The sequence below is a fragment of the Mustela nivalis genome (genome assembly GCF_964662115.1).
Source record: "Mustela nivalis genome assembly, chromosome: 7".
Taxonomy (NCBI): domain Eukaryota; kingdom Metazoa; phylum Chordata; class Mammalia; order Carnivora; family Mustelidae; genus Mustela; species Mustela nivalis.
Window position 1 is genome coordinate 70,273,294 of NC_139026.1, and position 19,767 is coordinate 70,293,060.

At 42.3% G+C, this 19,767-nt stretch overlaps 1 protein-coding gene across 2 annotated transcripts in view; it reads left to right on the top strand.

Annotated features, from left to right (window-relative positions):
* ITPR2 (inositol 1,4,5-trisphosphate receptor type 2) overlaps positions 1 to 19,767 on the top strand; it is a 494,143-nt gene that overhangs the window by 436,408 nt on the left and 37,968 nt on the right. For both annotated transcript variants that reach the window (XM_082738458.1, XM_082738459.1), the window contains one exon: positions 9,367 to 9,527. In XM_082738458.1, the coding sequence (XP_082594584.1) occupies positions 9,367 to 9,527 (161 nt within the window). The remainder of the gene's footprint in view (positions 1 to 9,366; positions 9,528 to 19,767) is intronic.

The window sequence follows — 19,767 nt, forward strand, 5'->3', positions numbered from 1 at the left end:
AACATGCGTTGTACATGCCCTTCTTCAGGGTGTTCACAGTCTATTGTGGAATACAAACACAGTTCAGTGTCATTGCTGTCTAGTGTGTTAAGAGACATGATAGAGAAGTTCGTAGGCTGTTATACCCCTTCAGGTTGTAATGGGGACAGTCAGGAAAGGCTTTTAGGAGAGACGGTCACTGAACTGATGGTAAAGATGGAACATATCTAGTCATATTATATTGTGTAGAAGCAGGGTGCCTGGGTGGCTCAGTGGGTTAAGCATCTGCCTTTGACTCAGGTCATGATCCTGGGGTCTTGGGATCAAGCCCCACTTCGGGCTCCCCACTCAGTGGGGAGTCTGTTTCTCTCTCTGCCCTTCCCCCTGCTCATGCTTTCTCTCTCTCACACATAAATAAATCAAATTTAAAAAATAAAAGAAAATAAAGTGGGTAGAAGCAGAGGGACCATCCTAAGAACAGGCATGAAGAGAAGAACAGCACAATGGGAGTCCTCAGTTCCTATAAGGAGCTCAGTGTTGCTGGAACATGAATTTCAGTGCAGTCTGTGCCCCGAGAAGAAGGTCACCAGGACATGGCCTTTTATGTTAAAATAACTTGGACTTTGTCCTGTAGACTTACAGAGGAGCTGAACCATTAAAGAATTTAAGTGGAGGAGTACAGGATCTAATTTTTGTTTTAGAGCAATGGGGCAGGTTGTTTGTCAGGGGATATAGTCCAAGTGAAAGGTAATGAAACTTTGCTGCGAGAAAGTTAGGGTGGCAGTATTAAGGGTAGAGGACAGGGTCGTGAAATATTTAGAGACAGAGTTTTTAAAAATCTCAGTGGTTAGGAATGAATAGGTTAGGAATGAATATGAAAGAAATATTTATAGACAGAGTTTTTAAAAATCTCAGTGGTTAGGAATGCATAGGTTAGGAATGAATATGAAAGGTAGTGGTGTGTGGGGGTGGGTGGTAGTTCCAACAGTTGAGTTTGAGAAGAAAAGAAGAAGAAAAAATTTGGAGAGGAATCTGCTGAGCTTGACTTTGGAAATACTGAACTTGCAGTGTGTGTACTCAGCATCCCAATGGGCCACACCCAGTACAGACGTCTGAGCCCCAGAGAATGAGTCTACACTAGAGAGAGTAACTGGGGAATCCTCCATCTGTGTGTGGTAGCAAAAGCCAGAGCATGGGGAAAGACATCAGAGGGGCATGAGAAAATGGTGGGGTTTAGAGTGGGAAATATCAGTGTTAAGAGAATGAGGGTCACCCATGTGCACACACACACACACACACACACACAAAACACACAGATCTTCAGTCAGCGTGGTGTGAGGAGAACTAAGAATGTGTGTCACGTGGATATGAGGGGCAGACACAGCCTTGGGAAGAAGGTGATTGGTTATCAACTATTTCAAAGCAGAGAAGCCAGTAACACATTATGCCAAATAGAGCCTTTGGATTTCTCATTCAGGTGATTCAGGATAAAGATGGAGTCCTTTTCATGAGGATAAGTTGCACAACACTGGGGGAGACCTACTGGAAGGAAATGAGGCAGACAAAAAGAGTATTTATAGGTGCAGACTAGATGGAGGGAAGCAAGATTGAGATGGAGCCAAGGAAGATACCACACAATAATTTGGGGATTTGGATGGAAGAGTGAGTTCTGTGGAGGAAAAGAGGTGCTGCCCTTGAAAATCTTTCTATGTGTCTCATGGTCTTGCTTTTACAGTGCTTCCTCTAAGTCCTTCACTTCATGATCATAGTGACTATTGTGTCAGTGCACAACCTTGGGAGAAAGGGTTCTTTGGGAGAATGTATCAGTTAGATGTGAGCCCCATTTGAGGCCATGATCCTGCCTCTCATAGTCTAACAAGAAAGATGAGAAGCAAAGCAAGCCCAACACTTAGGTACCATTCCTGCTCCTCTAGGCTTTCCCTTTGCTGTCAAAATTCTCCTTGGCTTTTCCCAGTTACTTAAAAAAAAGAAAAAAAAAAACCCTTATAACCTGTAAATTTCTTAAAACATCACAGTAACCCTCATCACCACACTGAATGTTTTTCTCAGCTCTCCCCGTTAGTTTTCTGCTGACCTTTTCTTCTGCCTTGGATTGCCCATTCTCTCATTCCATCACAAGCCTTCTTTCAACCACTGGATAAGTGGTTCGGATTTTATTATTGCCAAATGTGCAACCGCAGGTCCAGCCTCTCTCCAGGCTTTTGTCCTTTGTTTTCAGTTGTTGTCTGACACCTATACAGGCATAACTTTTGGCAGCCAAATCTACCATGTCTAAAAACTGGTGCATCTTCTGTTTTCCTCCTCTGACCTTGCAATTTATTTTGACCTCCATATTGCCATTGATGATATCCCACTGGGCCTTCAGTTTTCTGGGCTGGGAGCTTCTCCATCATTTTTGACAACTTCTTTTTCTAATTCCAGGTGCACTAGTTACCATCTGCTAATGAATCTGTGTTCCCAGTCTCACTCACTTCCTTCCATATATCCCACAGCCACACCTTGGTTTTTCAGGCTCACCTTGGTTCACACCCCAAAATGTTCTGCCCAATGCTGCCAAACTAATTTTTCCAGTTTGAATTCATCATTTCCTTACTCAAAAGTCTATCAATAGTATTGCACAGACTGTAACTCTAAACTTCCAAATTTCCTGGCACATAAGGTACTCCATAGTCAAGCTCCCTTTTTGCCCACCTTTTCACCGAATGTTCCCCTGTTTATACATCAACTTCCAGCCCAACTGCATGACTCATCTTCAACTTAGAGACTCTCCACGTGTTCTCTGTTATGGTGTTTCCATTTGGAATGCCCAAACTCCTAAGCTATTGAACTCCAACCCTCTCTCTAAGGCCAGCTCTAATGCCATTATTTCTTGAAGCCTTCTCAGATTCCATTTACCAGCAGCAAACATACCACAGCTTCTAAACTGCTGACATCATACTTAGCAGTATGGTACCATACTTATTTTTTGTTGTCTTACCTCTGTCGGATGGTATACACCATCACATCATAGAAAGGGCTTGGACTTTATGGTTAAGTAAACACACTGGTTCCGTATCCTGGATATTTGATCTTGGCCAAATTTCCTTTTCACCTTGAACTATTGTTCCCTCATCTGAAAAATGGAGAATATATAATGCCATCTTCTGTGGTTTGAGTGAGTATAATTGAGATCATGTGTCTCAAAATTCCTAGCTCAATGCTTGGCTGAGTAAGCCCTCAATGCACATTAATATCCCTTCTTTAAGAGATCCATGTCATATTTATTTTTTATGCTTCCATAGTATGTATTGAGGACTATTCATAAATATTTGCTTAGTGAATGATTATTCAATAAATCAGCCTAAATTAGCATTGTCTCTATATTTATGTACCTTATAACCTACAAAAGGGAGATAAAGTGGTTAAGTACTGGATTGATGTACACTGCAGACAAGAAAACTAGGTGTACCAATTCCAAGTTATTTTAAAATTTTGTTACATTCAGAGTGTTTTGGTAGCATGCACATTATCACAGAGATATATGGTGATAAATCAGGAGGCTTAAGGAGGAGATATTAGATCAACATGGTCTATTTTCTAGAAGCTTCACATTTATTCAAAAATTTGAGAGGACATTTAGGTAATTTAATCTCAGAGTTAATTTTAATATTATTTTTTACATTAGAACAAATAGTATGCTACAAAGTAAAAGTTTTTTTAAAGTAAAACAAATTTAATATGAACATCTAAAATAAAATAGGATTAAAAAAAACAAACAAACAAACTGAAAAGTATTCCCAGGCACTTATAACTGCTAACCTCTGTGACCTCAGCAACATAAAGTTTCTCTACTCTCTGCCCTCAAAGGACCTTTAGCAGAAATATGTGAGAAGCATTATCATAATGTGTTATCTAGATATGCATGCGTTCCTGGAATTGCTTACCATGTATAAGATCTAATACATACCATATACGTTAAAAGATCTTAATTACAAGAATGATTTAGACAGTTGGGAATTTGGAGGTTGTACTAGTAGGCTATAGAAGAGTTGTGATAAATTGATAAACGGTTCTTGTAAGAACTGGGCGTTAAGCTGTGATCCAAAGAGGGGCATCTTACCAAACAGCAGAGGAGAGAATCTACACGGTAGGAGAGAATTGGCTCCAATAGCACACGTACCAAGTGACATCCATAGTAGCAGCAGAGGGGGAGGTAGATTCTGTGACAGGCAATGAGAGCAGATGGGATGTTCCTAGCCTTGAAGGCAATGACCAGATGTTTCAGAGTTATGACTCAGAAAACAATTGCTAGTGATCCAGAAGGCAACCATGATAGGGTGATGATTAGCAGATGACAGAACTGAAGCAGTAATCAGAGGAACAAATTGGCACCGGTATCCATATTAATTATTAATTTTGAGTTACCAGAGGCTGAAGGTCCAACCAGAAGGAGATGTTGACAGACCAGTGTGACAAAATACCAAAATGGAGAAAGGATTGATGGTAGTCAGGTGCCTCAAATGAAAGATCTTTCTAGGTGATTTAATAGGAGATAAAGACTATATGTCAGAGAGAGGCAATGTGTTCTTCTCTTAGTATATTAGCTCTTTATCTGTACTTGTGCCTTAAGGCCATTTATACATTAATTTGTTCAACAGTTACTTACTGAGTAACTTAGTTTTGTTCTTAGTTCTACCAAGTTTTGTTCTACTGCAGTGAACAAAAAAGGGCAAAATTTACTGCCATCATGGAGCTCATTTTTCAGCACACATGCAATGTGTGAGGCTAAGGGCTATGCAGAAAAACAGAACTGAGAAAAGGTATGGGGATACCTGGGTGATGGGTGGATGTGTGCCCTCACCTTAGTCAGACTGTGTGGGAAACACAACATAGGTGTAGGATTATTTTTTTCTGAAACCTTTGTGTAGAACACACAGAGTTCCTCTTATTCTTCCTTTCTTTCTATCTTATCATCTCCTCCAATACCCTGGCTTTCATTGTTTATTTTATGTCACTTATCCTTGAATTAGTATATTCATACCTTGACCTCTCTGTTTAAGACAGATTTTTAGCTTTAGATCTAACAACCCAACACTGGTTGTTCTATAGGCATCAGAAATTCAGCACTTCCCCAATCAAATGTATCTTCCCTCCAAAGTCTCTTCCTTCTTTTTTGTTTTTCCTTGCTGTACTGATATTACCATAAATTCAATCATTCAGGTCAGGAACTTTAGGGTCATTCTTGATTCCTCCTAAATGTGTCCCTCTAATTGGACATCAAGCCCTCTTAAATTTTCATACAAAAACTTCTCTTCAATCTCTCCCTCTTATTCATTTTTTTTTTCAATTATTCTGTCAATGTTAGTTGAATGCCTACTGTTTTCCCAATACTAAGCCAGGTGCTAATACAAAAATAGATCAGACAGTAAAGTGTAGAAGCTACGATAGAAATAGATAAATTTTCATAGCAAAGTGTTATGGGCACAGGAAGGATCCACCAACTCTTTGTGTTTGTGTAAGTCACTGGTAGTTGAGCTGGGTCTTGAGGAAGGAATACCTGTAAGGCAGGAAAGAGAGGAGGTAGAGACATAGAATTTTCCAATCTATTCAGAGTTTAGAGAATGGTGAGAAAGTCCCAGTCGTTCTAAGAAATGTGTACAGAGTAGATTGTCAGAGTATGAATTCAAGGATGACTTCAGGTTCCCTGGTTGACAAGGAAGAAGAAGAGCTAAAGAAACAAATTTTTGGCGAGCTGAGTTTGACATGCTCATAAGTGAGCCAGGGGGATTCACCCAGAAGACAGCTAGAAATAGAAACAAGTTGAGAAGAAAGGTCAGTGCTGGGGCTGCCTCACCAGCACAATGATGGTTGAAACCGTGGGAATGGCCAACAAAACTTAGAGAGCAAGAACCAGTGGAGATGAAAGACAACCAGTTCCCTGCCTTTACACCCCCCACTGCTCTAGTCCCCTGGTCTCCCCACTCTCAGCCTCTACTCCCAGTCTTCTTCTAAATCCCACCACAGGAAGTTACCTGAAGCACCGCTCTGAACGGACTAGTCTCCACTCAGAGGCCTTCAAGATAAAGTGCAATCTCCATAGCTTTGCATTTAAAGCTCTTTACAGTTAAAAATAAAAATAAATAAAACTCTTCATAATTTGTGCCAAATGTACCTTGACATCTTAATTTCCAAGTGTTCCCTTTGGAGGAACTGACCAACCCCCCACCCTCACCTCCCCCCAAACAGGTCATCCACTTTGATCTGTAGCTTTGCCCTGCCATTGCCTTTGCCCAGAAGGCCAAAGAACATGGCTTTAGAGCTAGAAATGTTTTTGTTTAAATACCGACTGACTTCTCCACTAACAAGAGGTGTTAATTTGTGCAATTTATTGAATTCCTCCGAATCTCTTTCCTCACATACTGAAAGGTCAGATTGGATTATTGTAATTATAAGAGCCTATTTAAACATCTTTATGTTGTTGTTGGCACAGATAGGTGCTCAATAAAAATTAGCTAGCTTTTATTACCGTTCATCTCTTTTCCACTTGCCATTATCCTGTTTCAAGACTAGACACTTAAAGCTTGACACCTCTTTTAAACCTTTTGAAATGTACCTCGTCACAGTTCTTATTGTCCTTCTCTGTGTTTCCCTGGCAGTTTCTACCACTTCAGGATATAATGCAAGCTGTCTGTTTCCTCTACCATATTACAGATTACCTGATAGTAGACACATTATTTTATAGCCCTATGTACCTTGCAATAGGAATGTAATTGTTTGAACTGAGTTCTGGAAATATCTACTTTAACATTCTCTCTCTCTCCCTCCTTTTAAATAGTTTAACCTCTTGAGGAGCTGCCAACATTGTTTTCCAAAGTAGCTGCCTCCTTTCACATTCCTACTGGCAGGATACGAGGGCTCCAGTCCCTCCACAGCATCACCAAGATTTGCTATTAATCTGTATTTGATTATAGTCACCCAAGTGGAATAACATTTTATTAGTGAAATATTCTTAATTCATTCCATAAATACTGTATTCAGGGCTGACTGTGAACCGGACACCCATGTTAACTATTCGGACCAGTGGTGGAGAAAAGAGACAAATGTATCTGCTCCTGGACACAATAAATAATAAACACAGAAAGTTCTTCTCTAAGCTCCTGAATAAAATGGTGTTCCTTTCTTCTGTACTGATTAGCAGGCAGGCTTCTCCTCACACCATCGTGTTTACTTTTTTATCTTAGACACACAGTCCAGTTTAATGGAGCGATGATATGGCTATGTTCATTCTGTGAGGAGGTGATAAGCACTCTAGGAAAAAGAGCATAAAAGAGAAAGAGTGATTGAGGTGCTAGCAAAAGGGAAGGGGCAGGTTGTAGGACTAAATAGGGTGGTCAAGTTAAGCTACAGGGAGGTGAGGTTTGAGCAAAAGCTTGAAGGTGAACAAGTCAGTCAAAGAGACACCAGAGAGAAGAGCGCTGTGGGCAGAAGAAGCGACCAGTCCCAAGGCCCTGAAGCAGGAGTCTGCGTGCCAGGAGCAAGGAGGCCAGTAGGGGAGTTGACAAAGGAGAAGAGAGAGTGAGAGACAAGGTCAGAGAGGCTATAGGGCCAACTCACTTCGACTTTAGCAAACCAATATTACACAGAACCTACTTAGACTCAACAATTGGTCGTTATTCATCTGAACTTCAAACTTAACTTGGCCTCCCCTGAGCACCTGTATTTTATCTGGCAACCCTACTCAGAGGCCATCGTAAGGCCTTTGACCCTTACTCTGAGTTGGTGGAGAACCACTGCAGAGTTCGGAACGGAGGAGAGACACCATCCTGCTTCGGGTTTTGAAGTTTCTCAGTGGCCGCTGTGTGGAGTATAGGCCACAGAGAGTAAAAGTGGAAACAGGGAGGCCTGGAAGGCCATCGCAGTAGCCCAGGCGAGAGACGATGAAGGCTCAGATGAGAGCCGCAGCTGCGGAGGTGAGGAGAAGGGACCAGATTCCTGGTATTTGCTGAAGGCAGAGCCAAAAGGATTTCAACATGAATTGGATATGGGTGAGAGAAAGAGCGGATCCAAGGATGACTCCTCGGGTTTTGGCTTGAACAACTGGAAGACTAGAGTTGCCGTGGAATGAAGAGGAAGACTGTGGGTGGAGCAGTTTTGTGGAAGAGTATGGATTTTATTTGGGCCATGCTGAGCTGATGATGGGTCAAATAAGACGAGGCGTCACTATCAGCCAGCGAATTTTATGGTATTTTCCATTAAAACAGCCAATAATATAATTTAAAAGGTGGCCCTTCCACTAGGGACAGATTTTTTTCTTTTTACTTGCTTATTGTACTTTGTATCTTGTTATTTAAAGGGTCTTCTTTGTTCCTGAATGGTTTTTTAAAAATATGCTTAGGAGGGACGCCTGGGTGGCTCAGTGGGTTAGGCCTCTGTCTTCAGCTCAGGTCATGGTCTCAGGGTCCTGGGATCAAGCCCCCCCTGCATCGGGCTCTCCGAAGGGATCCTGCTCCCTGCCCCAACCCCGCCACCGCCTTTGTGATCTTTGTCAAATAAATAAAACCTTTTTTAAAAATATGCTTAGGAAAGAATAGCTGGGATTGGAATTCAATTTCCTAGTTTCTTCTCCAGTATCTGAACTGCAAAACCAGACTGTATCCCAACACCCCATTTTACTTGGCAATCAAATTCACTTTTCCATAGATGTTTTTCTCCATCTCCATTCATTTTCTTTCATCCACTCTTCAACCCTTGAGAAAGGAATCTTACTATGCAGAACCTCTCCTCGGTGTCCTTCCAGCAGCTGAAAATCTGCCCTGGATATTGAACAGACCATCGCCTCCTTAAAATGCCAGGAACACAGTGGTCTAAAAGGTTGGAGCCCTTACTCACCAGGAGCAAAGATCACTGTGGACGTTGGCTTACCCTTCACTGATTACAAGTGGTTTTCAAGATGACTCTCTCTGCTGCCTCTCCTCTTTTTACCCAAGTTCCTGGATAAAATAACATTTTTTTTCCTGTCCTGATTAGCAAGTGTGCCTTTTATTGCATGACCATTTTTACTTCTTTTTCTTAGACTTGTGGTCCAGTTAATTGGACAGTGTTGACATGGCCATATTTAAAATTATCTGCGAATTTTACAACGGTATCAGGACTGTGCATCTCCAAGGATCCATTTGGGGGGTGGAGGGGTAGGAGAACATTACTTTGGAAGCAATCTACAGGCTCTGGAGGTCTTGTGTCCTATGCTGTTTTGGATCATGACATTCTAAATCAGCACACTCATGGAAAGCCTTTATTCACAGAATTGTGATGTCTTTTTTTTTACACTAAGAAGTGAGTGCTGATGAACTGACAAATTACATACGTTGTGCTCTCTGTGTTTTGCAGGACTTGAGAGGGACAAGTTTGATAATAAAACGGTTTCATTTGAGGAGCACATCAAGTCAGAACACAATATGTGGCATTATTTGTACTTCCTCGTCCTGGTGAAGGTTAAAGACCCAACTGAATACACTGGACCTGAAAGTTACGTGGCTCAGATGATCGTGGTAAGTGATGAGAGTGTTTGAACCTACGACTACGTTGCCTGTGTGTGCTCTCCCCTTCTCTACCCTGCCCTTCTCCCAAAACATAGACGTTCTTCCAGTCATTTTGTTAACGTCTAAACAGGACTGTCAGTCACTGAAGAACCTTCATGCTGCCTAAATCACTGGACTTCTTGGTTACAGACACTAAATTGAAGTCTTAAGTGCAAGAGGATATTTACTGAAAAATTCCCTGGTACCATCTCAGTTCCGACTGTCATCTTCTGACCTTGTATCATTGCTCGTGTCTCAGTTTTCCAAATCTAGAACTTTCCCATTGTCAAATGGGAACAGAAGAGTCATACTCTAAGAAATTCCTTGTATTTCAGGAGTTTAAGAATAGTGTTTGGTCTCAGTGGGATAACACTGGCGTTCTGTCTACATACAGTTTGGGTTGTTGCTGACGATTGGCACTGATTCCGCCATACCTACTTGCTTCTAACTCCTTAGTAAGATCGGTTGCAGAGGCTATGGTTGTCCATAATTTGGCCTTTCTTCTGTTTAACAGAAGAAAGGCCAAATTATGTATATGAAAATTATGTATATTAAAATTAAGTGGCTTAAAGAGAAGTCAGAGTTACATTAGTGTCATAATGCACATTTAGTATCAGTGCATCTGAATTCAATGCCTATATTCTTATAATAAGCACGCTGTATGTTGGACTTTCTTTCTCAAAACCATTCTTACAAAACTATTTGAGAGTGAAGCTTTAGAAGAGGCAAGCTCCTCCTTGCATCCTGGTCCCAGGGTAACATGTAGTTAGCACCAAGTGCTGAAGCTGTGGGAGAGCCAGATGACGGTAGCTGTGAGTCCTCCCTTCTGGAAGCTGGACATGCCTGTAGGAAGACATAAACTATAGAGGGAGCAACCAAAGACTATGTTTGGCAGGTAACATATTAGTAAGAGCAAGTTAACATTGCAGTAATGTATCTCATTATTTATGTGTCACAGGAGAGCTACATGTAAATTGAATTTTTTTATTGCTAAGGATTTTTCATGTTTTTTTTTCTTTTTGACTTGTGTCCACTGTAAGTTGTTCTTTTTTTTTTTCTTTTTTAAGATTTTATTTATTTATTTATTTGACAGAGAGAGAAAGATCACAAGTAGGCAGAGAGGCAGGCAGAGAAAGAGGGGAAGCAGACTCTCTGCTGAGCAGAGAGCCCGATGCGGGGCTTGATTCCCTGACCCCAAGAACATGACCTGAGCCAAAGGCAGAGGATTAACGCACTGAGCCACCCAGGCGCCCCTATAAGTTGTTCTGTGTGTACGGAAGTTTGCATCCTGCCATGAAATTGTCATTATTTATGGGACAGTGGGCAGAACTTAATATTGTTTCTTTTTTTTTTTCCCCCATGTTTCCTTTTCTGCCCTCTCTCCCATCTACATTAGGGAAAAAGGTAATCATTTTGAAGATAGGGATTCATAGCCATTATTTAGACATTCTTGATCTCAAGATGCCCAAGGACCATCTTTGTGAAATAGTTTGCATCTGCTTGCTGGGGAAAAACACATAGAATGTTATGTTAAAAATGTAACTTCACATTGCTGTATTTTATCAAAGTTTGAGTCAATTGAATGAATACATATTTACTGGGCATCTGTTGCATCCCTTGGACTGCAAGATTTGGGGGAAAACACTGAGGAGTCCGACACCTTCCCTCTCTGCCAAGGAATCTGGAGTTTAATAAGAGGGAGAGGAGAAAAACAAGCCAAAAGTAGAATAGGCGAAATTCCGCAAGAGTGGAACAAATGAAAATCTGCGAAGGCTTAAGGATACAGAGTGACATCCAGCTGAGAGGTGGTGGAAGGGAAGTGTTGGGGGGGGTGTTGGGGGCAGGGTAGGATTTATGTAGATTTGTGTAGATTGGGGCTGTCTGTGGGATTAAGACTGATTTCCAGTACAGGGAGTAGCCCAAACAAAGGCATAGAGACGGAACACTCAGACACCCAGGGGGCATTGGCCCAGTTTCGCTGATATATAGTCCACTTGTAAAGAAGCTCTGAGACATAGGATAGAGAAAGTAGGTTGGAGTTTTGGTGGTAAGTGTCAGCTTGGGTTATCATTTCATCAGGAATGGGAAGCCACTGAAGGGTTTCACTGTGGGAATGATGTGGCATAGGACAGTAGTCAAGCCACGGTATGTAGGCTGGTTGGGAGAGGGGAAAGATGAAATCAGAGGTGGTATTTGGCCGTTGATGAGATTAGGAGTAGGGAGGATCAGGAGAGGCAGTAGACTACAAGATGAGGCCAAGACACCTGACGTTGTGAGCCTGGTCATTGGGAGAAAGGTGTTGTATCAGTTACAGAAGGTCTTCTGCAAGAGGAAAGGCTGGTCAGAGAAGAACACTTGTTGATTTCGAAATGAGTCTAGAAGCTGAGTCATAAATCAGGAGGGTCAGGGTAGTGACAACACCACAAGCCTTTGAGCCAGGAAGATCTGGGCTCAGATCTTAGCTCTGTCACTTACTTGCTGTGTGGTCTGGGATATCTTGGGTCAGTCTTTGAACCTATTAGGGCCTCTGCCTCCTCATCCAAAGGGAAGATTGGTGTGAGATAAGTGAGATGATCCTTTAAACGTGGATAGCACAGTGGAGGTACTTGGGAACTGACAGTTTTCACTGTGACTGTCTACATGAAGTGACAGGTGAAGCCATCAGATTAGGAAGAGAGGTGAGAAGAGAACATGTGTAAAAAAGAAAGGAAGAGAAAGCCCAAGACAGAACCTGGGGGATCCCCCGTTCAGGAAAAAGAAGAAAGACAAGTAAAAGAAGTAGAAAGGAAGACATTAAAAGAGGCAAAAGGGGAACCAGGATGTGGAGTGTGTCAAAAGCCAAGAGATGAGCCTCGCAATGTCAGAGTTTCAACAGCATTAATTGCTGCAGGGAGGGCATGAAGAAGAGACTGGTCAAACAGAGCCTTTGGGTTTTGTAATAAGGAAATCACCAGGTGGCTTTTACCACAAGACACATCTTTCACCTTAGCATGAAAACCAGCCTTTGGCCGAGCACCTGTGCTTGAATCTTTAAGGATCCATGTCATTCCATGTTTCTCCCCTTCCTATGCCGTCAGCTCTCTCCAGAACCGTGACGGGAGGGAGGAGCCCTCCCCAGCTTATTCCAATATAAACTGTCTCATTGTCATCCAAGCAGGCCATGGCCAAGACAGCAGGCACCGTTTCTGAATTTCAATGGCCAGGAGAAGGAAGAGTGAAATTATTAAGCTCAGGACCGATGGAAACAAAAAGTCATTTACACAGAAGAGTGCTCACTTACTGGAAGAGCCTTTTTGGGAACATTTCAAAAAGTCTGTAGCTAATGAATCCAAATTAGAAAATCTGTTACTCCAAGCTCTGTGGAGATTATGGCCTTAAGTCCTGATCCTCTGGGAGGAAGAGAGAGAGAGGAGGAGAGAGAGGGATTGGGATTTTAAAGCACAGAGCAAGTTGAAGCAAGTCAGTTCAAAGACTATGTATTTTCTCTCTCCAGCCCAGAGGCAACTACTCTCAACAGTTTGGAAAGAAACCTTACACACATTTCCTTACCACTTTTATTTTTGCTCCTTAAAAATAGCTTCATTTACCAAGTTGATTTAAGTGCTTGTTTATCAGTAGAGCTTTGAAAGCAGCTTTAAATTCCTCATAATTGATGTACCTTTTAGCCTAAAGGATTTATGCAAAAGAAAATGAGGAAGTTCCTCATATTCATGAAACAACTCATCTGAATTCCACTACCCTGTTTAAGTGCAGCTGATTTGTACTTCAGACCCTTAGGAAGGGCTTCCTGCCTTATGCTTGCATGAGGAAAAGGAGAACATAACAAGTTTGGGGCATGTTTCTCCCCTCGGTGTGTTTTTCCACCTCTAGTGCTTCACTTGATTACTAGGTCGATAAGGAGTATTTATATCGATATGCATGGAATCATACATTGTAAATAAATTGATTTCTAGAGGTTAGAATCTAAGGAAATATACTCGTGCCTCCATATCCATCCAGTAATAGGATCAAGACTCTGAAATGTGAAGAGAAATTGAAATCTTTTTTCCCGGGCCTTCAGAAGCTCAGCTAAGCTGGTTGAGTATCAGCCACTGTCCAGGTACCTGAATGAATACAAAGCTACTTCTGGGATATTGTTAGGGGAGATGTGAGTTGATCAAGGCGTTTGGGAAACATATTTTCCCCTGGCAAGCGGACCCTCATCTTTGATAAGAGAATTGATATTTTGAGCTTGTATTTATTGGGAACAGAAAATGAGAGAGGAAAAGGAAGGCCCATGCTGGAAAGGAAAAACCATGAGAGGGAATCCGATAAACCGGAAGAAAGGGTATAAAAGGATAAATCTTCTAGCCTGTACTAGTAATGGCCTTTGAGCATCACTAAGCCCTTTTGCTTCTCCCATTACCCAAAGGATGATGACTGGGGAGGAAAAAACAAAATTGAGATCATTAGAAAAAAATGCCCAAGGCTTTTAGATGTTTCTCTAACATGTTGAGGACATTTTCCGATTTTCAGTGTTCATTTGCTATGATAGGGTTGGGGCCATCACGGATATTTATGACTTAATTTGGCGAACAGCAGGATCAAAACAAAAGGTGCCCATAAGAGAGGTATTGTGCCCGTTCAGAGACCGGCTACCTTATACCTGTGTGCTCTGCTGTGCTAGGCTGTCACCGAGACTCTGGCTGGCCATGCCACCTCCCCCCCACCCCCACCCCCACCCACCGCCAGGACCATCGGTTTCTGAGGATCACTTCCTCGTTTTAGTACAGGGTTCTTTTAAGCTCTTCTATTTACCCGACTCCTGTCCGGTGTCCCGCTATCATGGTGATGTCTGCTAGGACAATTTAACTCATGCTTTGCTTAACATAATAATCATCTTGACACAAAAAAGAGTTGTGAGTTTCTTGAAGGCCATAACCAGGAACAGCACAGCCCTTTGTTCTCTGTAATAGGAGAGCAGGTAATATCTGTAATATGCCTTAAAAGCAATTTGATAAACAGTGAGTGCTTCCTGTCTCCTAGCAGCTGTTTATGGGTTTGATACAGAAGGCTAAGTAAGAAATAGTCTCTTTCCCCCAGGAAGTTCGACACATTTATTGAATGAATAATAAAATAACTAGGAAATTAACAAATGAATTTTTTTTCTTAGCCCTCTGGTAATTGGAGATAATTTACAGAAAGATATGTGACAATAGCTGCAGGAGTTTAGAACATGAATTTCTCATTAGTCCAATGTCATCTTTTCCCCTCTTTTTAAAATTGGAAGATAAAGATGCAGCAGGAAGGGGTAGGCCACCTGAACCAAGTAGAAGGAATGCGGTATTAGAAATCACGTGGCTGATTTGAGAGCCACTTTCATCCCCTCTTGCCGTCTTTCTCAAGCCCAGTCCCCCCACATTCATGCCTACATCCCAGGAGAGGGCCTGAGCCTGCTCCTGGCCAGGGGCACACATGTGCAGTGGAGGGTTTTTACAGTGGAACTCACCCTAAAGAATAAATTCTTGCAATCATCTGTTGAGATGTCTGAAAGAGAGGGATGGTCCTTTCAATGAGATAGAAATCTAGTTACCCCCTATTTCAGCTCCAGAAGGGAGGAAAAGAACTAACAATTTTCCAGATGTTCTCTGTGTCTAGAACCCCAAATCAGTCTTGTTTATAGTTAACCCAGGTTTCGAGCAGGAACTGTTGTATGGGGAGATGTTTGGGTTCCTGAAAGACATCGAGTCTTCAAGGATTTGTACGCGCCCTTCTTCTGTTAATTTGCCGGCTTAATTTCTGTATTATTGTTATGTGTCATAACTATGAAATTATATGTCCTGATTCTATTGTTTCTAATTTATGCTAATTGTGTAATTGGATCTAATTAAGCCAATGCTCAATCTTTAAAACCTAAGACTTCAGAACTTCATAAGACACTGTTAAAATTGTTTACATTTCAAGACAAACCAAGGGGGTCTTTGCAGCTCGGAATGCACAATGAAGAAGTAAAAGTATATCCTGAAGGAGATACCACCTTTCTTTCCATATTTTTAGTCCAGACATGTGTCTTCAATTTAAGAGGGATCCTTTTCGCTTCCCAGCCCTGGATTTCATTGTCACTGTGAGGTCTTTCTACATTATTCTAATTTCTTATTTCATATGCATATATAATATTCATGAATTACCACATTTAACCTGATTCTCCTCTTCTTTTTAGTTTGTAAAAACAGAGATAGAAATGGTAAGTACTTCCCAGGGGGGGCTGTACACAGAGGGTAAAGGACTGGGGCCAAATCGTGTTTGAATGAGCTTTGTGGAAGGGTGTGCGACTGGGAACAGAGACCAGAGCCTGAACTCTTCAGACAGGGAATCTGCTGGCAGCCAGGGGATAGTTCTCCAGGCTCAAAAAGCCAAAAACTGGCTTTTGTTAGTGTTTCTAGTCAGTGCTGAACCGAAGGAGTAAGCTGAGGTAATCGATTCTGAAGTTTAACTTCTTAGGATTTCGGTTGACACGATGGGTGACTTCTCCCCTCTGCACTTCGCTTTACCCATCCATGAAGCAAGTACGACCAGCCAGTCCACACTAAGAACAGAACTGACTGAATGTGGCTGGTCCCGGGAGGCCTCCTGCTGTCAAGGACCCTGTCCCTGTCCCTGTGGTTGCTGGACTGAGGGTGAGGGAGGGGAGGATTCCAGGGTCCCAAGGAAAACACCTGAGCAGAGAAGGCTGCAAGGTCCTAGGGAGAGAGGAGCATTTGGAGGGCTGGGACAGTGGCTCATTCAGCAGCTAAGAAATATTGTAGTAGTCTTAGCAACTAGTACAGTTATATCTATGTGTCCCAGCTGAGTGTTGGCCGAGGATATAAGAAGACTTTCCTTGCAGAGTTGCTATGAGGACCAAAGGAACTCACGAGCACTAACCACCCTACCACTGATATAACTGATGTTTGATGAGTGCTGACTCTATGCCAGGTGCTGTGCTAAGTGTCTGATGTGTGTCCTCTCTTTTACGGCCCTGGGAGGTACTCTGCTAAGACTGTGGCCATCCCGCCCATGAGGAAGCAGGCTTAGAGAGGACTGATGACTTGCCCAAAGTTGCACAGCCAGTGGAAAGGCACGCCGTGTCTGTAATGTGCCCGGCACATGCAAATGGTCACTAAGTGCTCTGTTTTTATCTGATGCCATGTGGTGTCCAAAGCTAGAAGCCATGCTTCCTTTGAGAGCAGGCCAGGCCGGCTGCGCAGCGGGCCTCGTGCTCTGCAGACAGTGGGAGGTGGAGGGGGAACTATACACATTCCGTCCAGTGCAGGGAGTGGACCTGGGTGGGAGACAGGAAGTCAGCTGACGGCCCTACAGTTGCAGGAAGGCCTGAGAGGAATTCAAATAGGAAAAATGTGCTCATTCAGAGCTGGGTGGCAGCTGCAAGCTTCTTACAGTGATTTGAAGGATTGCAATTATAATTACTACAATTGCAAGCAAGAAAGACAGAGGCCGCAGGATATTTCAATTTAATTTGGCAAGAATTTGCCAGGGAGCGCTGCGCACAAGGCACCGATCAAAACAAGAGTAAAACTTGGTCACTGGCCTCACAGAACCACAATTTGATAGAAAAGACAGCTACCGTCGCTGGAAACAATAGCGTACATCAGAACTCTGGAGAGAGGTCAAGTAGATGTACCCACACACAGCATCTGGAGAAATCTCAAACGGTGCTGTTTTGCCCTGCCTGAAACCCTTCCAGTGGTACTTGGAACAAGAGCCATACTCTTTCGCGTGGCCCCTTATGCCATCTGGCCCAGCCTACTTCACCAGTCTTGCCTCATTCCACCTTCTTTAGCCAACTACAGTTCAACGACGTTGGCTCTTTTCTGGGAAATTCGCACATCTTCCCTGGCCAGAGCCTTGGCACAGAGCTGCCTGCTCTTTGCAGTTTCTGTTCCTAACTCTTTCCATGCCTGGCACCTTCCCCGACACCTCATTCCAGTTACTTCTCTCCTGTCACCCTTTCGAGCACCTAAATTAATCTGACCCTAATATTGTTTTTATATGTATTGATGTGTTTATTCCTCTCTACAATGACATCAGTATTTACACACCTGGTTTGATCATCACTGTATTTCCAGCACCTAAATTCACGCCCAGCATGCTGAGTGTAGAGTTGTTGGGCAGAATGAATAAGATGTGGAACTGCTGGGGCACAGATGACACAACAAGTCTTTGTGGCTGAAGAGACTGGGGGCAGTGACATGGAGAAGATGATGAGGAGAGTTGGACCTTGAAGAGGATTTTGACAGAAGGGATAGAAGGGAATATATTCCAGACAAAGTGTTTATCTTAAAGGGAAAGCGTGCACAGCCAAGAAGAAAGGAAACAAAATTTAGATATGTGCCAGCAGCTTTGCATGTTATTTAATTACACCCATTTTATGGAAACTGAGGCTCAGAGAAGTTCATTACTTATCCAAGGTGCTTGGCAAATAAGTGCTTGAACCCAGCTACAAATTTTGGGGGGCCAATAGCTATGATTTTTACCTTTATGCTATGTTTCATCTACTGAAGAATCAGGCAAAACTTGACTAAGATCAATTATTATGTGAAACAAGTGTTGGAGAAAAGGTAGGGGGAAAAGACCAAAATCAAAAGACCTCTTTGAAAGAAGGAAAGGATGTCTCCGATATTTTAAGGAATTAGAATTCTTAGACTCTCACTTGAGATATGAAGTAAGATGCCTTAAAAATGCAGCCAATAAATTACTTCCCATTGGTGAAAAGTTTGCTGGTCAAACAAACACAGGCACTGGGCCGCCTAGGGTTGAAGGCTGAGCTTCCTTCAGAAGCTTTGGTGAAACCTGAACAAAGGAGAGATGATGGCTTAGTGCAGTGGCAAAACACACCGTGGAGCGGACAGCCTGGGAAGGAAGGCTTCCTAAGGCAGTTGGGCCTGTGTAGAGAAAGAGTGGGGCTAAGCAAGGGGACGGGAGGTAAAGGAGCCACCAGGATCCAGATCACAAGGGCCTCTTGCTTGGGAGTCTTTACTCTATCCTGAAAGCTAATCCTTCAGAAATCTTAAACCAAAGAGACAAGGTCAGGCGTGGATATTTAGAAAGCATGTTCCATGGGAGTGAGAAATGGATACGAGGGGACCATCAAAGAGCAAGAAAACGAGCAGGTAGAATGAGTTCATTACCCAGGAGCCATGAGGAGGGCTGATGTGAAATGCCCCTGGAGACTGAGAAGAAATGGCGGATGTGAAGGCGTGTAGGCAGAGGATTTACTGAAGGCAAGGGGGAGGTGGTGGCTCAACCTAAATCGTGGGGGTTCCACAGGAGTAAGCTGGAGAAAGGTGATAATTTCAACATGCCTCATAGTATCCAAGTGTCTAGGTCCAGTTTGGGTTTCCAAGTGCATATGACCAATAAGAAACTGAATACGTGGTTCTGGAATTCTGGTGAGAAGTCTAAAATGGACAGGCCATTGGAAAAGATAAACTATCACAAATATAAGATTTCAGTCTTCTTTGATCACTAGGATGCCCCAGGAGCATCAAACAGTGCCTGGTATATAGTAGATGCTCAATAAAAATTTATTAAATGAGTATAAATATTTATTAAGTCACTAGAGAACACAGGATACATGACATTACTGATTAGGACAAGGCCAATCAAGGGATACTACGTAGAGTGAGTAAGTCAGAAAAAGCATGCCCTTAGCCTAAAAGATAAAGAGGTATAACTATTAATTAACATGAATAATTACCAATGATGATGATGATGATGATATCAAGAGTCTTCCACAGAGGTTTTACTTAACAAAAAGTAGAAACTCCAGAAAGGAGAAAACAATTTTCATAGGACTCTAAAAGAAGATTTTAACTTCTCATCAGCAGGTGAACCTAGAAGTGCTTTGGTCAGCTTTTGGAGCTCCTAACATTGATTAATAAGCTTTAGTATGGAATTATGTTGCAAACCCAAATGTTTACAGCAAAATGATTTGGATTTTGTTCAATATCCAGAAGCCTCTTTGAAATGGTGACCCATCCTAAGTTATTTATTTTGAACTTACAAAGGGGTGCTCCCATCTCTGATTCTCATAAACTTAATAAAAGGATTTCTTCCCACTGTGCTGAAGAAAATTCTTGTTTCCCAGTCCTACTCATTACTGTAAGATCTTGTTCAATTCTCAGTTGGCTTTCTGGAATAATCATGTCCACATTGTTAGGACTGATACATT